Here is a 25,830-nt window from a genome sequence, read left to right on the forward strand (position 1 = left end):
TGTTGATACTGTATTTTATATGGTCACAAAGCAGATCCTTTACTACGTTGCAAGCATCGTCCCTAGTTAAAACCTTGCACAAACAGAACAACTAGAAAATTAGTTTAATTCCCTGGTTAAAGAATTGTTTAATTGGCCTCTAAATATAAAGCGCATCCCTCATACTAAAACTTGCAAAATTGTATGGTTTCAATATTCTGGTTTTATTTAAATGCGTTAAAGAAGTATTTTGTCGTTTTATTTATGGCTTATAAAAATGTTAATGAAAATTGTGAACGTATCGCATGACGTTTCATCTCATCTCATATCATATATATTTGTTTAATATTGATTGATCTTTGCTCTATATAAATATAAGTTTGTAAGACATTATCATAGTTTAGCTTGTCGTCGTTGTCACAAGCGTTTTTTTTCTGTTTTTATTCTCCGGTTCCGTTTTGTGGTTCAGTCGTTATGAAATACGATTGTTTATAACTATGCTGTGGTTTTCTTTTATATTTATCAAAATATATCAAATGCTAACTTATTTTTTAAAGCTTTCTATTTAGTTATTGTATTACAATTCTGTTAATCTCCGTTTTTCTTCCGTCTTGTGGCTTTGTTTTCCTTTAAAATTTGGATACGTTTGAAATAAAACTTTTGGCAGCTGCTCTGGAGTAAATAATGGTTTGAAAAAACTGTCAAACGCACAGTTTCCTTTTAGAGTATCAAATTTATCTAGTTTTCAAATCTAAGCACTAGCCACACAAATTCTTCACTTAGTTATGCATCAGAAGTTCCTTTCATTGGTCATATTGGTAGTAAGTTATACAAGTATTATATATGGTTGCTGTGTACGCGTTTTATGACTTTCCAGTAAGTATTTTATACGTTTAAGGATTTATAAAATAAATCGGCTCTTAAGCATAACAAAGCTAAGCTAATTTACCAAAGGGGAAAAAAGTCATAAATATTTTAGCTAAACCAAAGCCGTGTTTGCCTTCAATATGTTTACAGCCTTTGGCAAATTTCATTCAGCAGATTTCCAGCCATGCGCTTAACTTCAGAAAAGTAACGATTTCGAAGCTAATTATAGTAAGCTTAAGCTTTCTGAAGTACACAAAGTAAATCAACAAAAACACCTATTATATTACTTTTAATTAAACGTAAACTTTAGTTACATTCGAACTAGAGCTTTGTTAGTATATAAGCGCTCTGTTTTTGTTTCCAGTAAATCCCTCTATGTATTAAGTAATCAGTTTTTCTTTTATAGCGAACGTTACCAGTTAGTGTAAAGGTATTTGTATATACTTATAGACAACCATATTGTTTATTTAGTTTTACTTTCCTCAATTCAAACATTTTCATTAGTAAGGAAAATATATTTGTGTTTTAGTATGTTTTATGTAAACATAAATGTTTACTTAACGCCTCACGGAAGTCTGGATTCTAATCGAAAACTCGCTTAAGTCGGGTACACAGGCTTTTCAAATCTCCAGTTATGCACATAGTTTCCATTAGCAACAGTTGAAGGTAAAAACGAAGAGTATATACAAGGATTGGATTGGTTGTAGAAAGAGTATGTGAGTGACAATGCAATTGAGTTTATTGTTTTAAAAGTACATATAAATTAATCGTATAATAATTAACTTAGGACACCTTGCTCAAAGTTGTGGCAAATGCTTTCATTAGAAACTAAGAAAAGTATCATCTCCGATACATGCGTCAAAGTTTAGTCGCAAAAACAAGAATATAAAAACACTCGAGACACAAATCAGGCAAAAACAAATCGAAATCGAAATCGAAATGGAATTCAAGAGGGTTGAATTCCGTTTTTTTGTATGGTTAAACGAATGAAACTTAACACCTATTTAAAGAAACTCCCAAAATGCAATAACAATATGCATTGTTCAGGATCGAGGGGTATGGTAAGGATGGTCTTTTAGTTAAACTCTCTTCATGCTGCTTCAAAACAAAATTGAATTTTGCATATGATTTAAGGCGCAAAGCGTCGTCATTATGATTATCATCGTTATATCATTATAAATGTGTTTGCAATAAACACGGCGTTATAAATCAGTATGTCTTTGGATCCGCTTGCGCCGTATATGTCAATAACACTTGAGAATTTCAAATCGCTTAGGTGAATGATTAAAAACTAAATAAAATATATATGCGTTCATTGGCATATATACACGCTGCTCCAGAACTGTGATTATATGTAGGTAGCGGTCTCATTTTTTCGATGTAATTAGTTGCTAAAGTTGCCTTAGCCTATTGATTTTGTGAACGAGATTCGAACATCGCTGTCACGTCGCGTATTGAGAATTGTGGTGAGATCTTTTCTCTGTTGCTGTAAAAGAAAGGGTCATTAGTAGAGTTTAATTACAAATCGGTGGAAGCTAAGTGCTTACTTGGTGCCTGCATTGCTCTCGGCCAAGGAGTTCCTCTGCAAGCGATCGCGTGGCATGGGCTGACTACGTTCAAATTTATTCGCTGGCGTCTTGCTGGTGCTTCCATATTTCTGGGCCGTCGTCTTGACGCTGAGTAGCGAAGTGGAGGTTATGCCACTTACGCCACCATTACTGGTATCACAATTTTGGTTCTTTTCGTCGGAAATCCGGCGCACGCGCTGTTGTCCCAGATGCTCCTGTCCGTTACCCTGGCTCAAGCCCGTGTGGAGGGTGCACTCCGATCCGCCGCCAGTGACGCGGCTCAGTTGCTTTAGGTTCATGTCGATATCCTTTTGCAAGGCATGCATATCGCCGCGTGACTTGGACTTGATTCGCAGGGATTCTGCAGCCGGGAAGTTGTCTTCAGAGTTCAGTTCCGTACGCGACCGAGACTTGAGAGTATCGCCGTAGTACTTTTGCGTTAGCTGCTGACGCCGCTCCTCCTTGATTTTGTCGATGCGCTCACGATCCAAGACCACGCCTGTTAATACGTTCTTTCGACCCGCCGGGGGCAGGAACTGATTAGCCGACGATTGCTGCTCTTTGGGCATATTATTCTGCTGGATGAGTGAGATGCGGTTCTCGGTGGTGGGGGTAATTGCCTCCATTTCGCCAACACGCTTCTGGCATATCTCCTCGGTAATGCTCATACCAGGCAACCGCTTTGGTGGATTCAAGGTTTTAGGTCGCGTGAAGTCAAAGCTCTTGCGCCGGCTGTTGACCTCTGACATTACTTCGGGCAGTTTGTTAGAGAGAGACAGATCTTGTAGTTGCTTGCCCCCAAACTCTCTGACGAAGGCGTTCTCATCCAACGAGCGGGTTATTTTTTGGGCACTGCTGTTCAGTTTCTTGAGTGGCACGGGTGCGGGCATCGTCTTGGGTACGCTCAGTTCGTTAGGTTTCTTCATCGAGCCGCCACGCACCGAAAAATCAAAGTTGGGCAGCTGCTCCACAGGCGAGCTCTCGAATTTGTTGGCCAACTCCTTGACACTGAAAGTGGGCGATTTGCTGGGCGACGACTGTTCGTGTTCCATGTTGTCTGGCAAGCTGTCTAAACTATCAAGCTCAATTCTATCAACGTTGGGTTTCTGTTCTTCTGTAATGAATTTCATCTCCTCGCCACGTAGATTTTCGTAAACTGTTTTCGGTTTGCGTAGCTCAATGTTTTCGTAAAGTAGCTGGGATTGCTCCTCATCCTCAGGCTCTTTCTCCTGCTGCTCTTCGTGGTCGTGGTGCTCCTGTTCAAGCTGCAGCAGTTGCTGCGTCATCTCTGCTGCCTTGTAAGCACCTCCATCGTGCTGCTCCTCCTCGGCAATCTGTTTCAGGCTTGAACGCTCATGTAACATTTGATTAACCTCGGTTACCGAGTTCCGGAACAGCTTCACCTGCTCATATACAGTGTTTTCATCGAAGTTGGTCTCTAAGATGGCCGAAGGTTTCTTTTCCTTCTCGGGCGACTTGTATGTGATGCTAATGGTGGATTTTATGGGGCTGGGCACCATCTTGACGGGGGTCTGTTCGAAGTCCTCGTACACGGGCGAACTCTCATCAGTCGCCAGCAGAGAGTGCATGCTTAGCTGTCGCTGCAAGTGCTGATAACCATACTCGCTCGGTGTCACTGACTGACTAGTATTGTCCGTAAAATTGGAATTGTTGGGCGATGAGCACATGGCCGCTGCAGCAGCCTGCAGCTGATCTTTAACCGGTAAAGTGGCAGCTCGATTTGCGGGCTGTGGTAAGCGCGGCTGCAGTGGGTTAAGGTCCAAGGATAGCTCCCTTTTTAGGGCATTCATATCACGCTGCTCAGCATCATGGTGGTTGTTGATCTGCAACGAGTTAAATGTCAGTTTAGGATTCTGGAGATCCACTATGGGGAAAAATCAATTTTAATTCTTACGTTCTGTCCCAAGCTCTCGTGCGAGCTGCCTAGGTAACTGCTGGACGCATCCACACCTAAAAGCAGCTGCTGCTGCTGTACATTGGATGAAACACCGGATACGCCAGACATGGCCGATGTCAGCATAAGGGGCTCCATGTCATATTGCGGTGTATTTACCGCCGAACTGTTATCGGAGCTTTCGGTGTCGCACAACAACAAGGAGTACCGGGGACTGCGGGCAGGTGTTGTAGGCGTAGGCACATGCAGCTTGATCTGACCATCTTCGACGGGTTCCACTCGAGGTTTTCGTAGAGTAGCACCGTTGTTGGTACTGCTAATAGAAAAACAGTGTATCGTTTTTGAAATGAACAACCGTGAGATGTAATATATGTATACTCACTGCACAGGTCTTGGAGCTGAAGATTCCTGTTTCTGTCCTGGCTGCGTAAAGGTTCCCTGGTAGCTGAAACGCTCCTTAGCATCCTGCTGTTCTTTCCGTTTGGCCCCCAGCTGCACAGACGGATAGCTGTAGCGGGTCGACGAGGAGGAGGAGCCTACAGATGCACCATTCGACGACGATATGGGAGATTGGTTTGCCCTAGCTGGCTTTGGTGGCGGGTGCACTTCAACACTGGCGAACTGCTGTTGAGTGGTGGGCACATTTTCGGGAGTTCCACAGTCAATGAACTGAATGTCACACAACTGATCTTCCAGCTTGTATCGCTTACAGCAGTTTTCAGCTCCACCGGATTCATGTCCACAGGAGGAAGATGCAGTTCCAGGCGCTGAAAGAGGCGGTGGGGGCATCGTCCTGGCCGAGCTGGGCGATAGGAGATTGAGGCGTGGCTGCTTTTTAGGACTGGGATTAACGCTATTTGTCTGGCTGGAGAAATCCTCAGGACGAGCGCGCATTATGCGACGAGTGGCGGAGCCAGAGGCAGGTGGAACATTCTCCTTGCCCACGCGCGGTGAGCTAACCAGAGATTCGCTCTCTGAGAAGATGCGCATTTCCGGCTCTTCGCGGTCGAAATTGAGACCTAGCTCGGAAAGCTCCCGCGACGGACATGTCGTCATGTGACCCCTTTGCGGTGACTGCAGTAAATCGAAGTACGAGTCATGCGAGACGCTCCTCGAATGACCAACAGTGCGCAGGCTATCAATTGAATTGGAGCGTATGCACAGGTCCATTGGTTTCGGATCACGTTCATTGCTCGTTGTCTCCAGGAGTTCAATAGATTTAGGCTTGTCATGCTTGGTCAGTTCCTTGCTAGCATGAGCATGTGATGCCTGCACAAAGCTCACGCGGGAAGCAACGGAATCCTTGACATCTGTGGTTATTTTCTGGCCAGGATCGGGATTACCCTGTCGCTGACTGCGGGAGAAAATCGACTTCCAAGACGGCGTCTTGTCCGGCTTACGTTTCTGCCAGCTGCGCGGGGCCGACAGCACCGTGTGGTATTTATCCGGCAAGCTGGATGGACCACCGCCCACTTCGATGTAGGAGCCAATGTTGGAGGCAGCGTTGCTACTAGCGCTGGTCAACATGCTAATGGGCAGCGACTGCTTGAGGTCAGCCCCCTCCACTCGCGAATGCCTTTCCTGGGCCTCCTCCAGGCTTATCAGTTTGGCTCCACCGGTGCTCAGACTCTTTGGCCGTTCCACCACGCCCAAAGATTGATCTTGCTCCCGCTGCTCCACTAGCAGACTTTCGCAGTCGGTAAGTGACTCCAGGCGTAGCTCACCACCAGCCGCATTCGCAGCAGCAGCCGTAGCACTCGCCACCATGCTGTGTCGCGCCGGATGATCGTCCAGAGCGTCGAAGATGTTATGGCAATTCCGTATCAGGTACTCGGTGACCACCGCCTGCACGCCAACGCCACGCAGAGCAGCCACGCCCCCCGATTCCAGGGCAGGTGAGCGCAGTAAATTTGGCGCCCAAACAATGGCCAGATTCTTGTCCGTCATTCCGGTGCGACCGTGGTGTTGTGACACCTTGTACAAGTGCTCGGCCAGATATTTTAGGGTCCTGCACGGAATATAAGACCATGTTAATATAAATTTTGCCGATTTATCCGAGATTTTAATTACTCACCGATAGTGTGGCGGAGGCAGCTTGAGCACCGTCTCCTTCATAAGTCGCAGCCGCTCGTCCGCCTCGTCGGCCTTCACTTGGATGGCCTCTACAAAGTTGTCGTACAGTTGGTAGGTGCACAGGGGATTTGGAAGCTCGCGGAAGTACATCTTGAGCAGCGAACTTACTGCATGGATATCCTGCTTCATTTCAGGGTTACCCAAATCCGGTACACGCTCCTCATCGAAGGCGCGCCTTAGCCGCTGGATGTTGGAGGTGATGCCGGAAAGACGGTAAATTCCATCTATAACGCCATAGTTTTCGATGAACTCCGCACAGGATCGGAGAACCATGGGTATGTCCTGACCGCTGTTCAGCAGATGCTCGGACAGGTCACAGTTAAAGACGCGTTCGCGGTAAATTCCACTTTGTTTTAGGCGCCGACGTGATGGTCGCGACAGGATAAAGGAACGGAAGAAGGCGATCAGTTTGCCGTGCTTACGCAGCACCGGCTTAGTGGGTGAAGCATCCAAGTGACCAACTAGCGGTGCTGGCATTGGAAAATTCCTGGGCACCTTATCGCCGATAGTGGCCACACAGGATTGAGGGAAAAAACCCACTTCGTAGAGGGACTTCTGCAGATGCGACTTCTTGCCGCGCCACCAAATCGACTCCGCCGGACTGGGCATGTCGATCACGGAAATCATGTCGCCCACCTCAATGTTGATCTCGTCCGGAGCTTGGGCCTGATAACGCCTCACTCCGTAGGCGGCACCCACCGCAGGTGTGTTGATAGTCCTCTGTGTCTCACCATCCGCCAGCGGTAGTCGCCTGCCCTTATTGTCCAGCTGTAGCCAGGTCAGAATTGTGCCGCAGGTCAGTGAATCGGAGGCGATCTTCGAGAAACGCTCCAGGTACTTGGCCACCGCATATTCCACATCCGATTCGCTGGGCAGCTCGGCCGCCAGTTCCTCCATGTTGCGCAGTCCACTAATTTTCCGGTCGTATACGCACCGGTGGAGCATCTCGTCCAGCAGTTGCATGTTCTCGAAGCTCCGCTTGATCAGGAACGGTTCGCAGCGCTGTGGGCACACGCGGATGATAAACCAACAGCTCTCCGGAGAAAAGCTGCGCAGCGAACTGTGTGGTAAATCACCGCCAAGAGATTGGGAAGCAATACTGCTGCCCATGTGCTCCGACTTGTCATCTAACAGCTGCACGGATAACGGACCCAGCTGGACCCTTTCGTAGTGGAAGTGGGCGCACTCCTCTAGCTTGGGAAATCGGCACGATTTCTATGGACGAAAAGTAAGATAAGACTTTGGTGAATTGAATCGGCTCACTACTTACGCTATTCAGCGGCTGTACGGCCATGTGACGACTGGGCTTTGGAGGCGGTACAGCGCCCTGGATGGGCGGACTGCAGCTGGACTCCGTGGAGGCATTGGAGATTTGTGATGTATTCATGGAGGCGAACATGTCCTGATAACTCAGGCCTGGCAAACTGTCAGCGGGCACGATTTTGAAGTTTAGCTGGGCACTGATGGCGGCCGCCGGAGCATCCATTTCAAACTGGAGCGGTGGAGCCTGGGCATCCTTATCCGTGCTGGCATGGCAGGCAATTGGGCCACCGTTCACTCCACCAATACCACCTGCTTCCGCCGACGCCAGGGCATGGGAATGCAGCTGGGCTGCCAAGGATGTGCTCACCTTGTCCGACATGATGGATCGATCACTCTACGCCAGTTGCGACATCTGAAAGAAGCGGGGAATTTAGATTCAGATTTAGTGAATGCATTCTCAGTGCTTAACTCTTTAGGCCTTCAGTGGCCGAGAACCCACGCGATAAATAACAATGCGAAGGCTGCAATTCTTCCCACAAGTCTACAAGTCTACAATTTACCATGCCCATCATTACTATTCCGTTTCCAGGCCTTTCAAATCCATTTGCATAAACAATTTGCAGACTTTATATAGTCACGTTAAAGTTGGTAAATGGTAGACTCAAGTCTTAGGAATATCTTACGTACATGCATCAAATGGTATATATTATGATACCCAATTTTAAACAAATGTTCTCTTTCTTTTCTAACTAGCTATTTGGGACATGACTACCTGTTTTTAGAATCTTGGCGATCTCATTCCGAAATCTAAAGCTTGAATCCGGATCCCATGCCGTCCCCAATGTTTCACTTTCGTATGATCCACTTCCAGCCTAGAATTTCCCACCCCAAATGGAGTCTCATTTGGCTGAAAGTGCCCAAAAGCTAAATTAAACATTCCGGCCTCGTTTATCGGCGTTTACTTTCTAATGGCACGCGCGATCTTTTCATCAGCCAAGCGAGCGACCTGGAGTCTCGCCAGGCCAAATGTTCTACTTTCGGGGCTAAAAAGCTGTACTCTCTCTGTCGCCGATGTGGATTTTTCCCGACTTGGCGGTGGAATAAATAAGGTCACTGGCTCAGACAACCGGCAGGATGTGGCACACGTAGGGGTATGGTTCGACTCAATAAATATATACAATAAATATTTATAAAGTTCAAACCAGTTGGGGACCGAATGGTCGGTCGGTCGAATGGGATTCGGATTCGAATTGCGATTCGAAGTGGAGGAGATGTGGATGTGGATGAGGATGCGATGAAATGGGTTGGGATGGGATGCCTAGCGGTGGTTCTGATTTACAGGCGACACAAATGCAATGCAATCGCCGCCAGGCTGCAGCATTTAAACTTTCATAAATTAAGCCAACAGCGGACAACTTTGGACGAAGCGAAACCATTCGAGAGGAGCATGGGGTACGTAGTTGGGGGAAAACGGGTTTTTCCACTCGCCTAGGAGGAAAACTCGAGAGCCTGCTGGGGCCGTCCATCACTTGCGGCCAAAGCGCAGCTAAACTATTAAAAATTGTTAACGCTAACGGTCTCAAAATGCAGTCGCATAAAGAAAGAGCAGCGACAGATTGACAGAAAATGTAAAGTGCATCTAAAATCGGGTAAAACAAAACATAAAAACCATATGCCAACGACCTGGGAAAATGGATACAAACGTGTTACAAAAGATCGAATCGATGTCATCAATCGAACGATCGTGTGATTAAGTGCCACCCAACAATGGTGAATGAATGGGTGAGATAATAACACTCCACTCCACGTAACCGCAATCTTTTAGCTTTCCCGACGTATTCTTATGAATTAATTAGGGTTCTTTTATTGTTAAGTCTGTGGTTCTCCCATTGTCAGTATCTAAAGAATTCTTTTTGGTCAGCACGTTCTGCTGATATGAGCCGTATGATTTTGTTTTTGACGATGTATACATACATTGGGAAATGCAAATCAGCTACCGGGATTTATTGTTTAAACTCACATTCAAACATATCTGGCCATAAAAGCAGTATGCATTCTGATCGGTTTTACATATTTTACAAGTATTTAAAGTAAAAAAAAAAAACCATATAAACGGCTTTATGTTGGGCAATTGAAATCATTAATGATTTTGTGATAAAAATTATCATACATGATTAGGCCGACAGACATTGAAGGCTAGTCGAACGCACAAAATCAAATGAGTTTCATCTCAATTATGCACAAAAGTCAAAAACAAAACACCAAATAAATTTTCGAACTCTGTGCATATTCAATTCCTTGATTGCCCATTGCACTTTGGCCAAAAACGAGCCCAATGAAGACATTTTCCCATCGGTTTCTTTCGCCCAGCTCACTTTCTCCAATCAATTAAACAACATTGTCTATGTCCGGACTGCGAGCCGCCAAACTCCGGAGTTTGTGAGAGCAGCAAACATTTCAATCGCTGTGCAAGAGGCTCGGGCCAATTTAATGCTATGAAATAACTTAATATTGGACAATAGTTAATGGTTTTTTAATGGCGGGCTGGCGGCTTCAGGCTGCGTTTTCCACCTCAGCTCGGCCGGGGCTTGACCCAATTGACTTGCAGCGAGAAACCGAAAGCCAAACATGACAATGATCTATAAATCAAGACTGGAATCGCAAGTGCGTGAGTCTGGAGCCCAACTAGACAGCATGGACACACGTTTATATACGTATATAATAAGCTAAATAAAACTTGCCCCTCTTGACTGTTGTTGGTTGTGCTAATTTATGGCCCAAAGTGGGTCACTCACTCACTGGTTTCTAGAGCGGACAATTGCAGCGAATGATGTCGGTTGTCGGCCATAAAAGACTTACGAGGCTGCAAATGCATGCATAATGTGCTTAAGCCTAGTTGCTGAGACTGCCAGTCAGTTAGGCAGTTCCCCCCTCCGTTCGACATTCACTCATTCAGTCAGTCAGCCAGTCACTCATTCACTTCAGCCGGCAAGTGCTAAACGATGCTGGTGTGCATCTGAATGAGGCGGATACGCTGACGGACAATTAAATAGATCCGCGACGGTTAATCACAGGAAAATTCCAGGGTAGAGGACTAGAATGGATAGAGTGCTTTTACTGGCCAAAACGACTTAGGCACTTCGAATTTCTATAGTTGCTATTATACTATTAAAATACCACCGACTAGTTTAAACTTCAAATTTCTTGTTTCCACTTTTCAAAACATTTTTAAATTGTAATTTTGGATTTCGATTTCTGTACAATGTTTTTAATGCCAAACCCCATTTTCAGGACTAACTAATGATTAAGAGCAATGACGACGACCCATCTAGATTGCTCGATGACTCTTTTTAGCTTTGACTCACTTTAAATAGTCACAGTAGGGGCGGCTAATTGCTCTTGGCAGATTCGCATTACATAACCTAATAATGTATCCAGACGTTTGGTACCGGTACCAAGTAAATCGAAAGCCATTTCACCGCAGACACATAGATTTGGACCGAGTGACTAATGGGCCAACATGAAGTCATTAGACTGGCCAATTGATGCCAGATAGTCAGCCAGTCAGCCAGTGCTCCTATAAACCATGCAGCATGAACAAATTGCAGCCCAAGGCTGATCCGGTTGCTATATGCCGTTAATCTGTTGAGCAGAGCGGTATCAATCTACGCCCCAGTTGACAGCCAGTGGCACTTGTGCTCTTGGAAATCTGATCGGTTTGGCCCGCCTGGCTGACTCACATGTCGGATTTGTTTACGAATGGGGAGCCCTTTGTGGGGTCGTCTGCTCCCAAATCAATGGCACACAACCCCACTGTCCCCCCACAGCTGACTGACTGACTCATAATATAGAAATAAAAAAGCAAGTCCGCCATGTGGGAATTGCAATTAGTCTAACCGCCACATTAGTCAACGCTCGTGCTTCGGACTGCCCAAGTCCGTTTTACTAATTTTACCTGGGCAACGGACCAAACTTTACACTCCACTCCCATGGCCCCCATAATTGTCGAGCTCTCGACTTCCGTTCACACAATTATGGACTGTGGCAAACACAAATGCCAAGTTGCAAGTTAGGGAAATGGAAATGGAAATGGTTTGCCTGGTTCAAGAAGTTTGAATGCGCTAATATTACATATTACATGAACATATCCAGTAAGCAAAGTGCATTTTATTACGCTTTATCTGATTCTTAAATAGTTCAAAGTAAATCTTATACATTTCCCAATTGGTTTCAGTCCCATTCCGAAATGATTCCGACTCTATTATGTGGCGATTGCATAATTCCGAAATGTACCAGCAGCGAATTTCCAAAGTCATTAAAGTGCCATTGTTAGGGCATTAAAAGCGTTCATCTGATATGAAGAAAAAAAATGGGAAAGCACAGGGCAGAAAAGAAAAGCGAAATCGCTCAATTCCGCTGGCCATGTAAATTTTCTACTTTGACATTTGTGCAGAATTTCGCCTGGCCTGGCCCAAAACCAACTCATCTCCGTCAGCGAACCATAAAACCTAGCCTAGTGTCATTTAGCGACGTCGAAAAACAGGTACACATAAACCCACGGACTCACACTCCGACGACTATCGGCGAGACCAGACTTTATATTTTTAATGGAAGTGAAAGTTTTGCGCGCATCAACGAAATATATATATATGTACATATGTAGATATATAGCTGCTATACGTAGACAAAGCCAAACACACACGCGGCCGGCAATATCCAAATTTTTTCTTTCAGGTTGTCTTAGGCTCGTGGCGCCGGCATACGAAAAGTTTTGAAAATAAACAAGCAAAATAAAATCGTACAATAAAAATCGCATTAACAAATATGCGAAGCAGCTGCTGGAAGAAAGCGCAATGGCCAAATATTTAGAAGCAAACGTCAGACGCAAACGGGCAGTGGCAATATAATTTAATTATTATTCATTTCTATGCGAGCGCGACCGACCCGAGTGGCCGTGCATATGAATTGTTAAATAAAGTGTTGAATTTCAATAAGACAAACGGCCACAGCGAACGGGGGCAATTGGCACAAGCGTTGAAATTCATAAACAAATGCGAAAACATACACAAAATATAACCCTCCCCCCCTCCATTCGAAACTTGTTCGTATTAATAGACAATCGTTTACTCTACCCATCGCCGGGCATATGAGCTAGGGGGTTGATCTCCGCTCGACTGCGGAATCCTTCAGAGGAATTTGGTATTTCGAAGTGCTATTCTTAAAGTTCTATTCCTGAAAGAGGCGATCCGTACAAATTGTTTAAGGTTTGGTTTCTCTAAAAATAGAGAATAAAAGAAGATACCGCAAAACTTAAACTTTATTCTGCATATACTATTCTATTTCAATTCATTGTGCACTAAATACAATGCAATAAATTCAAGCGTTTGCTTTCCAAATTTGCTACTTCGCCTTTTGTTCTATACTGCACAAAAGTGGTAATTAGAAATGATAAATTACACATGTTCAATTAAAACTATTCGAGCTATAAATATTCAAATAAGGCAACATTCCATTCACTGGATTTGTGCAGGTGATTCATGGATGAATTATAGGTTGATAAAAATTATTCTGTCTCACTGATGATGAGTCAGAACGAAAGGGGACTTTCTTCTTATCTGAGGCTTGGATTAAATGCTTAAAAAACTTAAAAACTTATCAAAAACTAAGGTAAATCATTTACAGCATTCATGTTTCCAGTGATCGGAGATCATGCAAATTAAACTGAGGAATCGGTTATTGAACACATTTCGTAATCTATATTTAAACTATGAAATCATCGAACTCAATATATGCACAGTAAATGTCAATAAAAGATAGAGCATCTATATTTATTTGCCTTCGACACTCTTGGGCTATGATTTCCTATAATGTAACTCTTCTTTCAAACGTATTGAATAGAACGAATTCTTAGCGCATTTCACATTCGACGCAGCTCATCGGGCAAACAGAGGGCACTACTTTTGAGGCATTTTGATGGTTTTTGTTTCATATGACTTGGCACTAACAACCATAACAGCAGCAGCAACAACAACAAAGCCCCCAGCGACTTGTCAGTTTTAATTGAAATCAATTGAGCTCAATTATTTGATACGCATATGAAACACAACATCAGCGGCCATCACAACAACAGCCGCAAGAGCCGCCAACCCAAAAATTCTTATACGCCGTGTGGGTTCGGCATTTCCCCCTGCTTGCACTTCAATAACCACGAGATAGTTGGCGAGGCTGGGGGCATGTCAGTCGCCAAATATGGAGCGTTTATGAAGAATTCTTTACATGAATGTAAACAAAAACAAAATGCGAATATAAAACGCGACGGCGTCGGCTCGAACAGGTGTAAACAGCAATAAGACACAGGGCGAAATGTGTAGAACAGCGAATTTTCTGTTGGCAGTTTCGCTGCAATGTTTTTTTTGTGCCTGCTATTGTAGACTGTTTACATTGGCCAGCAAAACAGTGGTTGGTAATCAGTAATCAGTGATAACGGCTGCAATTTAGTACTATTAGTAATCCATAGGTATGAAAAGTCTTGCATGAACTGGACCGAACTCCAAATGTTAGTTAGTTCTCGGTAGCAATACTGTGCAAGCCAGTGTAATTCTTATCCCTACGCTGCCTGAAGAGGGGAATGCGAAATTCCTTCTGTGGTACTAGTGCAAAAGTAAGTAGTCCAGGAACCAAGGCGTTGCAGCCCAGTGTAGCCCCCCAGTACGCCCAGATGTTTGGTGTCACCCGGTTGAAGGGTACTCCCTTCCCGGATGGGAAAGGGTTTTGCTGGCGGGATTGGGTATGGGAATCTGCCGCATCTGTGGGCAGTGGTGTAATGAGCTGGTCGCCGGCGAGGTAAACGTTCCCCATTGGAAGCGGTGTGAGCTAGCCGTCCGTTTGAGCGGATGTTTGAGTTGAGTGCACAGCTACCGAGGCGCAACGAAATTAATCGAACTCGAAATCGGGAGCTGGCGGGGAAGCAGCTTGCTCGCTTGGTTATGCTGCTGCACATATAGTACCCCTGTATATAATACATATATATGTATGTATGTTCGTGTATATAGACGTAGAGTAGATGTATCTGGCCAACTTGACACGTTTCTGCAACAGGCGGCCGCAGCGCAGTCAACTTTGCTCTCGTCACTCGAAATGTGCCATAATCGTGCGCAGTCGCGGCGCGAATCTTTCCCAGAGACGTGAGCCACATAATAACCGCAGTAGGAGCCCCACACGAGTGTACATATGTACATAAAGTATAGTAGCACATATCTGTACGTATCTCGTAATAATAGCGAGAAAGCTGCCCGCACCCAGCCCCCGCATTTAACGGCCAAAATGAGTCAACATGCGCCCAAAATGTTCTCATAGAACAGTGGGGAGAAGTTTGCTGATGCGGAGGGATAGGCAATGGGTTCTCTTTTTAAGCCATTTTCCACATCACACATCACTTCGCATAAATACCCATTGGGAATGAACGAGAACTAGGAAGGTACATATGAAGATAGTTCAGATAATATTTAGACAGCTTTAATTATATTCATTATAGAACTATGAAGAACATAAATCAACTATAATTCAGGGTCTCTACGAACGCAACTAAAGTTTACACACTGCAGCTCAGTAGAGTAGAAAAGTGAAATGAAGTACCACCTATCAATTAACAATCAGTCTACGCCAAATAGTATTTGTTAATTGATTTTTCCGCCTCCTTAACACCTTTTCGTTAATCGCACACTTCGCTCCTTTCACAAAACTCTTGGCTTTACTCGCAGAAGGGTATGAAGGAAAGCAAGTGAAAGGCCAGGAGTTGGCTTTTTGGGAAAGTAACAGAGCGGACCAAAAGTATCAGTTGCTTGGCAGAGTGGGTGGGGTAGGTTGGTTTTGGGGCACGAGGAGCTGGAGAAGCAGGAGCAGCCGGACGGAGCGAGTTCAATGTCAACTGTGTGGGCAGCGCCACGAAAACTTTTTTACGAGCGCTTCCGCTTGAAGAAACACACACAACTGGATGTGTGTAAGCCCGCAAGTAAAGCACGACCACACCTAAACATTAAAAACCAGCGATGGAAGTACATGTTTCCTCCTTTCGGCGTGGACAAAAACAAAGAGACACAAGCGACCATACAGCGGGGGTCAACTCTTTAAAGTCGTGTTGAGATTTTTTTAAGATCATGTGTAATCTTAGGTTTTAGGTCAATGGCTTGTAAACTACACTTTATGTGACTTAATTAGCGTTTAGTGTTTCTCACAATTTAAGTCTTGCTGTGCGTAATACCCGAGGATTGAAAACAAAAGGTTAAGGAATGTAGTTATCCCAAAGGGTTGATTGCGATGAGTCAAATGACAGCAGCTGGCATGAGTTGCTCTATAGCTATTACTATTAAATTCCAGAATAGGAGCATATAAGAAATACAAAAGTTTCAAAGTGAACAACATAAACCAAGTTCTAGTCACGGTCAAGTGAGGAACTCTATTTATAGTTATAGGGTTTCAAAATGCACGTTTCCTTATCTGGGTTTTTGGGGTTGAAGTTGCAGGACAAAAGACGGCAGCTTTGGAGGAATGCTTTTGTCCGCTCTTCCTCTTCCTCGCTTACCAAGGACTCCATAAAGACGGCAGATACCGGAGGCCCATTACTATTATTTTGACTGCAGCTGTACGAAAGAGAGGCATTGCCAATGGGGTGGAATGTGCATGTGAGTGTGAATGTGTTAAGGAAAAGCAGCAGCAGACAGACAGACAGACAGACACACAGACGAATGGACATATGGTGGAGTTGTCCCAGGTGAGAGTGTGTGTGTGAGTGTGGCTGCCACAGGGTGACAAAGTCTAGTGTGAAACGGACATATCGCACTTATGTCTTTTACATACCAACTGTTCCAATAGCAAGGCGCAGGCATAGTTACGTGCGCGAGACAGAGAGGGAAACACACACTCAGCTTCCTTCGCAAAAAATAATATGGGAGAGCGAAAAAAAATAACAGAAAAGACGGGGCGTTATTCGCTGTTATTCGGCACAGAACGCGTCTCGAACGATGATGGGAAAATGGTAAAACAATGGCTTTGGCACAATTAAAAGACCTCAAAGACGCCAAACGGTTATTCGTTTATGTTTTCATCTCTTCCTCTCCCTCACCAATCAGCAGTCGCAGTCGCGGCAGCTATTATTTATTATTTTCGTTGCTGCCGCACAATACACTGACACACATTTTTAAATAGAGAGGAGATACTTTTCAGCATATCTTTTTCCTTTGGCACGCACACGAGCATGCAGACACACGCACACGCAAGGGCATACCGCACACACACACACGTACGCTAGCAGACGGCGGGTGTGTAAGCCCAATTTTCGCATTCGTACACACCTTTTCTCGAATAGATCACCGTGGCAATGGCAATATTACAACATTTCTCACTGTCCGTCCCAGTGCACAATTAACTGGCTTCCGATCCGCAGCCTTTTACAACGCGACAACAAATGTGACGATAACGATTAAAATACCACCGGCCTTATTATAACGCACTATTTAATACCACTGCACATACAAGAAATACCAAATACAAATACCTAGCAATTAAAAACTACTTTGGTATTTAAATTAGTTGGAAATTAAATAAGTATGCTACATATTAATTATATTAGCCTTTTAGTTTTAGGAAACTCTATGAGTTAAAGAAAGTATCCAATTATCGATATATTGCCTGAAATACTACCTACACTGCTTGCTTGCTATGTTAATACAGTTCAAAACAGACCGATGGTATTTTCTACCTAACAGCAAGCAGTCACATCGCCACAAAAACATAAACAAATAAAACGATTTGAAGATGAATCCGCTAACAAATATGAAAAATGTGCTCAAACTGAGCGAACACGAACTGCAACATGGCGGAAAGAAGAGCTGGCACGACATGTACAAGGACTCAGCCTGGATTTTCGTCGCAGGATTTCCGTATACCCTAACTGAGGGCGACTTGGTTTGCGTATTCTCGCAGTACGGCGAAGTGGTCAACATCAATCTAATTCGAGATTCAAAAACGGGAAAGTCCAAGGTAATGCTTAGTTACCCTTTCAAGAAAGTTCCTGAAATCATTGTTTAAACTTGTCCAGGGCTTCTGCTTCCTGTGCTACGAGGACCAGAGATCCACAGTGCTGGCCGTGGACAACCTGAATGGCATCAAGATCCTCGATAGGACACTAAGGGTCGATCACGTGGCCGACTACAAGCCTCCCAAGGAAAACGAGAAGATGGACGAGGAAACCCTTCGCCTTTACATGGAGGGCTGTGCGCCGAAACCTCAACTTCAGCACATCAAGACTGAGAAGAAAGACAGCAAAAATTATAGATGATAAGATAAGGTTAGCTTAAACATAGCAAAGCATGCAAACAGAATTTTTATATTAACTTAAATTTTTTAGTTATTAAACGCTAAATTATACTACTACATTCTTTTTTAAAGCCAGTAATTTAAGGTGCAAGAATGAATTGGCTTTCCAACCTCTCATTCGCCATCAGCGCTCGCAAAGGAGTCGTCATCATCATCATCATCCTCATCCTCTTCTTCCTGACCCTCCAGTTCCTTCAGAATCCTTCGCTTGTAGCGCTCATAGGCGCTGCCCCTCTCCCGGTCGACATTGTAAAAGTCCACGTCGTCCACAAACGAGTCTTCCTCAGTGTCGATCGTGTGCACGTAGGGATCGCGAAAGGTGGCATAGTCATCATCATCGCTGGTGCTGGCAAACTCATCCTCGTCATCATCTGGAAGAAGAAGCATATGCATATTCATAAGCGGAATCTATGCAAACAGTTAACACAGATCTTACCGAGCATAAACTTGTTCATTTGCCGGCACAACTCATCATCCGAACCCATGGCGCCCGCTTCGTCGTCGTCCGGGTAATCATTGGTAAAGTAGTTCTCCTGGTTCGAGTCCTCCGAGTCGTAGTCCTCGTCCTGGTCGTTGTAGCAATCTTCTAGGACAATCTCGCCCACAGGAATCACACTGCAGAATAGGCGAAACAATTAGTGAGTTTATTTCGATTCTTTGATCACGCAGCATTTTTAAATTGAAACACAACAAAGTTTGTCACGTATTTTGAGAGTTTCTTTATTTAGTTTATATTCGATTTCGGGCAACGCTAGGCCCCAACAGATATAAAGCAAAACAAACTAAGACTATGCACTTAATTAGACTTCAGCACTAGTGTTATCCGTTTTTTTTTGTTTATTGTCGGAATGGAAAAAGAACCAAAAAGGCAACTGACAACTGGCGGAAACTAAACGAAAAATGCTCGGTGAGCTGTTTTTCAAAAAAATGCGGTGTGTGTGTGTTCGTGTGTGGGGGTAAATTATTCTAATCTAATAGCTAATTAATTCTATGAACATAAGGTAATGAGAGACATTTGCCTAAAACGATTCCAAATAGTACACTAATTGTGCGTTTTTAGCAGGATACATCTTATTTTTATTAAAAACTTTGGCAAGAGGGAACTTTATGGGAACTTTACATAACTATGATACATTATTTAAACTAAGAAGTTTAGATCTAACATATTTTTTAAATGGAATATGGCATAACATAGTTGTGTTAGAATTGAACGAAATCTCACAGTAACAAATCAAATAAATAGCTTCCAGAATCATTCGTTTTCAGATCATGCCGTGTTTACTCATAAAAACAATGTTTTATCGTTAGTTTTGGGCATTTGTCAAATGTGCTGACTGCAATGAACTGTAAGTGATGTGAGTTGCCAGTTGCAGTCCTTTTTTTTATTGTCGTGGGTGGGGCATTGGGTGTCTCCTGTCCTCACACTTCCTAAGTGCCTGCGACTTTGTCTGTCTCTCTCCATTTAGTTTATTTCTTGTTTACCAGTAGCAGTTGTTGTAGTAATTAAACGGATAATACAACCTTATGGAGAACGAACGAATCGTATTATTGAGCTGTAGTGATTGCAATCGTGTCTAGATGATAAGGATAATATGCAAGTATGAGACTGCGCCCGAGGACAACGAACACAGACACACGCACACCCACACCCACACAGATACGCCCATAGCACCGACACACAGACACACCGCTTAGATATATATATTCCATATAGTACATAAGTGTAGTGGTGATCGATTACATATAGTAATTGGTAATGCTCAACGTTTTCTGTGGCTCAACTTGAATGACAAACCTTAAGTAGTTGTCGTCCATCATGTCCACATATGCCGCCTGCATCTCGTTCTCGGGAACATATAGATCGTAGACATAGCCCACGTCCGAATCGGCCGGCTGCTGCTGATCCTGGCTGGGTGCTATCTCCTGCTGCTGCTGCTCCTCAGCTGCTGCACTTGCAGTGCCCATGTGCTGTTGCTGTTGCGATTCAATGTCCACGATGGTTATGTGGCTGCTGGACTCATGACTCTGGCTCTCCGGGCATTCCGCTTCTGCGGCACTGTTTTCGAGCGTGCTGCGCAGGCAGTTTACGACCCGGAAACGCTGCTCCCTTGAGTTCTCCTGAGCCTCCTGCCGCTGGCGATCTCTGCGCAGCGCACTAGCAATGGCTGCATCATTGGAGCGCTGCTGTTGCACCAGATCACGGGCTGCGGCCTTGTTGAGCCTGGCAGCGGCGAATTTACGAGTGGCACAGTCGTCCTGCGAAAGAGGCATACAAATTAATAAATCAATTTTAGATTCATTAGATCTTTGGATCATTAGTCAAAATTACCAATAACCAAACTAGAGCTATCTTTTATTAAGTTCCCACTATTTATTGCGGCTGTAAAATGGGAATTTGCTATGATAAATGTGCATTCACTTTACAGATAACAGGCCAGCACCTTTAACTAAGGTTAAAGATCACTACTAACTGATAAGTATTATTAAAATTGCACACATATATGTGTTACCTTAGATTAGCTATTTGTAAGAATCATTAAAGAAAAAACAAATCAGTTCAATGAGTGCATTTTTGCAGAGTTTGCTAGCCCATATCGTTTTGCATCTCAAAGATGAGGACGTTGACCTTTTTATAAGCAGCACTAAAAGAACCAACAGCGTGCATTCGAGCCACAGCAATATATAGAAAGTAGTGGCCACCAAGGGCATGTGAATTATATCTACGTTTGCTTCTCTAAGCCCCCAATCCCACCTGCTTTTCCAGCGTGCCGGCAAACTTGAGCACGGTGGTCAGTTCGTCTTTGTCTGATGCCACCGCTCCCGCCACCGCTCCCGCCACCGCTCCCGCGTCCTCCAGGGCGTTCTCATCGTTGTGGAGGCGCCGCCGCTTGCCGTTTAGCACAAATGCCGTCTGAGGCTCCTCGTCGATGCGTCGCTTGATTCGCACAACCGCTGGCATTTTGATTAATTCGGAGAATACGACAAACAACGAAAGGCGAAGCGAAACAATTAAAAGTGTGCGACGCGCAGTGTGACCGTTCGGGGCATGCCAAAATATATCTGCAACTCTGGAATTTCATCAATACAAATTTTAGAGATGGAATTGGTTGAGACTGCGAAACTATCGTGACGAATCCTTAAATCGTAGAGCCAGTAAACTAAATTTCACGATTTAATTGTGAATTATTAATTGTGATTTAATCTGTTGATAATCATTCAAAATAATATACGACAAGAAAAGATTGGCAGGTTTGGCAGTGGCAGTAGTAGGTAGTTGGCACTATCAATCATTTTTTTTTCTATATTTCTATATAATGTAAACTGTAACTGTTTTGCATTGAGTATTTTGCATTTATTGAGTATTTTGAATTTATTGAGTATTTTGTATTTATACAGGAAGTAACTATGTTCGACAGTTTTGAATGCCCGCCAATTTCGAATACTTTTCATCCCCGTTTCCGGCACTTCCGGTGCTTCTACCCCCAATCAGCTGATCGAAAGCCGACACTCCGGGGATGAAGTCCCCAAAAGAAGTTGAAGCTCGCAGGAATGGCAGTTAGTGCTCTTAGCCGGCGAAGTGTGGTTGACATAGCGGGTGGTTTCCGTGCTCCAGACTTCCGGCCTAAATCAGCCGTCGGAATTACGTTCATAAAAGTGAAATGTTGGCCAGAAGCGGCGACTTCGGCTTCCTTGTGTTTTTAATCAACGCCAGCAGTGCCACAAGATTAAAGTGAGCTCAGCCTCGGATTGAATTGATGCCATTAAACCGTGAATGGCGCCCAAGTGTTTTCGCTTTTCCGCCCGCGCTTTTTGCCATTTGTTGCGGTGCCTCGATGGACGTGTGTGTGTGTGTATGTGTGTGTGTGTGCCGCTATTCTCGTCCTGCCAAAATGAAACTCGTATAGGCCCGAGAATGATTTAGTGCCCGATCGCAATCCGCGAATGCCGCAATTATGTTTTAATTGGCGCTAAATGGTTTACTCACACGCGCACGCACGAAAGGATTAGCAGCAGGAGTCGAAATTTCTTCGCAAAGGTGGGTTGTTTGTGGCTGCTACCGCCGGATTGGATTTAACCCTGTTGATTTTGGCAAATTGGAAATGTAGTGAACAAATTGGGAACGGAAAAATAAGCAGTCAATCGGTCATATTGGTTTGGTTTTTAGTTTAGAATGTTGATGTTAGCTAACATAATTATTAACAAGGGATTGGTAAAAAGGAATTGGCTGACAGGAGGTGAAGTTGAGTTACAATTTAGCTGTCTTAAGTCTTTGAAAATCTGGTCTGCAATTGAAATCCTTTGAAGGACACGGTCAACTTGCATTGTTAGAATTTGCGACATTTAAAGAGCATCCTGATGATGACAGAGGTTTGTGTTGACACAAAGTGGGTATACCAAACGGCAAATAAAAATCAAGGACACGGACTTAATTAATAAAATGTTTCATGGCGAAAGCGTTGCAGGAGTTATGTGGCTCGTGATTTTTCCACAATTTCCCAAATAACGCTAGAAAGGTTGCCCGTTCGTGGCAAATATTTATTTAATTCCGCAGAGCACCTGGCCGTGTGGACTCTTCGCGCTTTGTTCATCCGATGCGGAAGTCTTAGTGCCTATAAAAATATTTACGAGTGAATATTACAGCCTCTGAACTGGGCCCTTTGACCCGGGGACTATCCAAACATACGTATGTATATGTATGTCTGAGCTCCCCGGGCAGCCTGTTTTATTTATGTGGCGGGCGTCAGAAAATTTGCCATCGCATGAATCATCTGCCACGTTGGAAAAGCCTCCACCGAGGATGGCTCCCCACCGTATGTAATTCGAGCCTGCCCACGTGCATTTTGGGGGAAGAAGATCGGGAGTGGGGCATCCTGATGCGTTTGGCATAATAATGAAATAATAATGTCGCCTTTTGTTCGGCTGGAGGTGTCTCAATGTCTCCGGCAATAAATTAATGGGCTCCGCACATAAAAACATAAAGAGCACCCTGCAGGTTGAGCCTGCCTCAGTTTTGATTATGTGACACGCAGCTTCCTCATGTGGCAAGTACTACTTGCTTACCAGTTCACTTCAAGGGAGTGAGCCATGGGTTTTTCCCACTCCCATTTTTTGTGGGGCGTCACATTCCTTAAAACATTGCCAGCTGTTGCCGCAGCTCAGCCAAAACTAAATTACCATAAATATGGCCAAGTGCTTGTCACGAGACACGGCATGATGAGCCAAAGGATCTGCTGATAAAATGCTAATCATGGCGACAATGTTCGCTGACTTGCCAGGACAACCCAAAAGTATCCATCCAAGTTCAGAAACATTTTTTATACTTTCTTTCGCTGGTTGTTGGCCTTGCTGAAAAAAAACTGCTTAAACATTTTTTGCACTTTCGTTTAAAAAAAAAAAAGATTGTCGATTTCTGATTTCCTTCGGGTGGCACTAGTTTTTTGTTCAGCAAGATAAATGTACAAATATACAGAATTATTAATGATATGTATCTCAGAAGGCATAGTAATTTTAACGAAATAAAAGTTGAGGATAGTTTGGAACATATTTAGATATATGGGTATTTAAAATTATGTATATGATCCTACACTTGCAATATTTACTTTAATTCTAAAATTTAAATCTTAAATGTATTAATAAATATAAATAGTATTGTTTTAAATGTTATTTTGATACATCATTTTTGTAGATAGTAACTAGTGAATTAAATTTAAATTTGGAATGAAATCAAAATACAAAGTGCAGTGTACAATGAGTTCGTTGTAACCGAAGCTCAAGTTTTATTTCCTCTCCTTTTCTTACGCTCTTTTGTGCAACATTTTTGATTAGCTTCAAGTTCAGGAAGGAAAAAGGGACGGAAAGGTCGTGGCCATCGAATGGGGAGGGTAGGTGTTTTAATTTTCGTTTAAACTTGGTCGGGAAAACACCTCGGGGGCATCTGCGTGGGTCGAGTGTCTCTTTGTGGCTTTGACAGGCTTTGTTTTTTGGGTGGCTCTGCCTTGGCGAGAAGCATCATTATCATCATATATCCTTGTTAATGTTAATTTGTCCGGAGGGTTGATTTTTTGGCTACGGACCCACGCCCATAAATCATTATAATGCATTTTGTTTGGGACAAGTTGTAGCGGTCAAGTGCTGTGGTCACTTCAATAATGTATTAATCATTCTCATTTTGTGAATTAAATGGACTATGGTGGTGATGGGCAAGAGTATTTTTTTTAAGATAAGTGCAACGAAAAACACATAAATGAATTTCAAATCATTGTTCTTAATTTATATATTATAATTATAAATTAGTTCTTGGTCTTTTTTAATGCACAAAATGTAAAAAATTCTTTTAAACCAAAGAATAGCCATTGAAAAATCAATAAAAATTCCACATATTATAGTATCCACATAGTATCTTTGTACGTATTTCAAGATAAATGCGAGTGATAAAATATTTATTTATAAAACACGGCGAATTTATTTGATTTGATAAAAAGAGGACCACAGTCAGAAACAGCAATAAAATGCGTGCATTTTCACGTATCAAACATTTTTCACATTTATTTTGGGGATTGTGTGTGCTCAATTATTCATTAAACTCGATGACTGTGCAACAAAACTGGGGGCGAGTGTTAGGGATTACGAGTTGTGGAGATTGCTCCCCGGACCAACGCGCCAATTACAAGTGCAAATAGAAATCTGCTGTCGGCCACAATACCAGCGTTATTGGGCATCCAGTATTATCCTGCATTATCCTGTATATTCCACTTCGATAATACAGTCGTTGCACCCTTCGACACAAATCACATTAATTTTGTTCGTGCTCATTACGGACGAGCTGCTCGGCTTGGCTGGTGCCGGACCAGGACGCACTTTCCACTTTCCACATTCCACTTTCACCCTGCCATTCTGCCATCCTGCCATCCTGACATCCTGCCACTTTTCGTGGAAAGGGGGCCAACCCCCTTTGGTGCAGCCGTGAATCCACCCCTCTAATATCATTTTGCAATTTGCACTTGGCAAATAAAGGAGTGAATGCTGTGGCAGATAGAAACGATTCTCTCCTTTGTTCTAGCCCCCGGGCCAAATGCTTCCCAGCCAGTCAGCCAGTCAGTCAGCCAGCCAGCCAGCCATCTCGCAGCTGGCCAGGATAACACATCCCAAAGCGTTTACATTTCAATGGACAAAAGCTTCGGATCGGGCTACCCGAGAAAAACGCATGCCACACATTGTTAAATAAATTATCGCCTATGCCATGAAGAGGCATCGATGAAATCGATCGCGCTGAATCCGCACCTTGGATACCCTTTTAGTATCAAACAGTAGTTTTAATGAAACAATAAGGTTCTACTTATGTATCAGCCTTTCAATATATATTATGATATATATTCAGATAATGCTTCTCCTCTTCCAAATCTTTTTACTTTAAGGGTACAGCAATGTCGTTATTACCCGTCTTGAACTTGACACCCACAGCATGATTCGAGACTGGTCCGATTTGGGTCCTTACTCTTCACATCCCGCCTCCTGGGATGCCAGCGACTGAATGGGTGGATGGATGGTAGTGGTGGTGCAGCCAAGGCTGTGGGTGCGCGTGGCTGCTTGTGGCTTGATTGACATGCCTCCTGCTCACGTGGGGATCCCCAACTGCCACCGACCCACCCACAGAGTCACTCACTCGAACACATCCTCGATATGCTTTGTGACAAACAGCTGATTGCGTGTTCATCCTGTCTGATGTCCTGC

General features: G+C 43.9%; 4 protein-coding genes across 10 annotated transcripts in view; 2 read left to right on the top strand and 2 right to left on the bottom strand.

Moving 5' to 3' along the window:
* Window positions 1-185: 185 nt before the first annotated feature.
* On the bottom strand, window positions 186-17,194 carry CdGAPr (Cd GTPase activating protein-related). Of its 4 annotated transcripts, NM_001273671.2 has the most exons (8): window positions 17,076-17,194; window positions 16,582-16,653; window positions 7,733-8,137; window positions 6,404-7,677; window positions 4,712-6,337; window positions 4,330-4,645; window positions 2,394-4,258; window positions 186-2,332 (listed from the first exon to the last, which is right to left on the bottom strand). In NM_001273671.2, the coding sequence occupies exons 3-8, from the start codon at window positions 8,102-8,104 to the stop codon at window positions 2,254-2,256; spliced, it is 5,532 nt and encodes a 1,843-aa protein (NP_001260600.1). In that variant the 5' UTR covers window positions 8,105-8,137; window positions 16,582-16,653; window positions 17,076-17,194; the 3' UTR covers window positions 186-2,253. The 4 variants fall into 4 exon arrangements, with proteins under 4 accessions (NP_001260600.1, NP_610002.1, NP_001163018.1 ...); NM_136158.5 differs by lacking the exon at window positions 16,582-16,653 and having other exon boundaries at window positions 416-2,332; NM_001169547.2 differs by lacking the exon at window positions 16,582-16,653 and having other exon boundaries at window positions 1,569-2,326; window positions 4,330-4,642.
* A 221-nt stretch (window positions 17,195-17,415) lies between these two features.
* Window positions 17,416-18,094, top strand: CG10466 (uncharacterized protein). 2 transcript variants are annotated; one of them, NM_001273672.2, is made up of 2 exons: window positions 17,416-17,763; window positions 17,822-18,094. In NM_001273672.2, exons 1-2 carry the CDS (start codon window positions 17,539-17,541, stop codon window positions 18,059-18,061), a joined length of 465 nt encoding a protein of 154 aa, NP_001260601.1. In that variant the 5' UTR covers window positions 17,416-17,538; the 3' UTR covers window positions 18,062-18,094. The 2 variants fall into 2 exon arrangements, with proteins under 2 accessions (NP_001260601.1, NP_610003.1); NM_136159.4 differs by having other exon boundaries at window positions 17,499-17,763.
* fs(2)ltoPP43 (female sterile (2) ltoPP43) lies at window positions 18,085-21,163 on the bottom strand. 3 transcript variants are annotated; one of them, NM_080201.3, is made up of 4 exons: window positions 20,852-21,163; window positions 19,895-20,355; window positions 18,536-18,714; window positions 18,085-18,470 (listed from the first exon to the last, which is right to left on the bottom strand). In NM_080201.3, the coding sequence occupies exons 1-4, from the start codon at window positions 21,056-21,058 to the stop codon at window positions 18,214-18,216; spliced, it is 1,104 nt and encodes a 367-aa protein (NP_524940.1). In that variant the 5' UTR covers window positions 21,059-21,163; the 3' UTR covers window positions 18,085-18,213. The 3 variants fall into 3 exon arrangements, with proteins under 3 accessions (NP_524940.1, NP_788076.1, NP_001260602.1); NM_001273673.1 differs by lacking the exons at window positions 18,085-18,470; window positions 18,536-18,714 and adding an exon at window positions 18,923-19,620; NM_176062.2 differs by lacking the exons at window positions 18,085-18,470; window positions 18,536-18,714 and having other exon boundaries at window positions 18,798-20,355.
* Window positions 21,164-21,676: 513 nt separating this feature from the next.
* Window positions 21,677-25,830, top strand: part of sick (sickie) — a 162,060-nt gene continuing 157,906 nt past the window's right edge. The window contains exon 1 of the mRNA NM_001273674.1: window positions 21,677-22,135. The gene's annotated coding sequence lies outside the window, so the exon portion shown is untranslated. The remainder of the gene's footprint in view (window positions 22,136-25,830) is intronic.

Source organism: Drosophila melanogaster, chromosome 2L, assembly GCF_000001215.4.
Source record: "Drosophila melanogaster chromosome 2L".
NCBI classification, from domain to species: Eukaryota; Metazoa; Arthropoda; class Insecta; order Diptera; family Drosophilidae; genus Drosophila; species Drosophila melanogaster.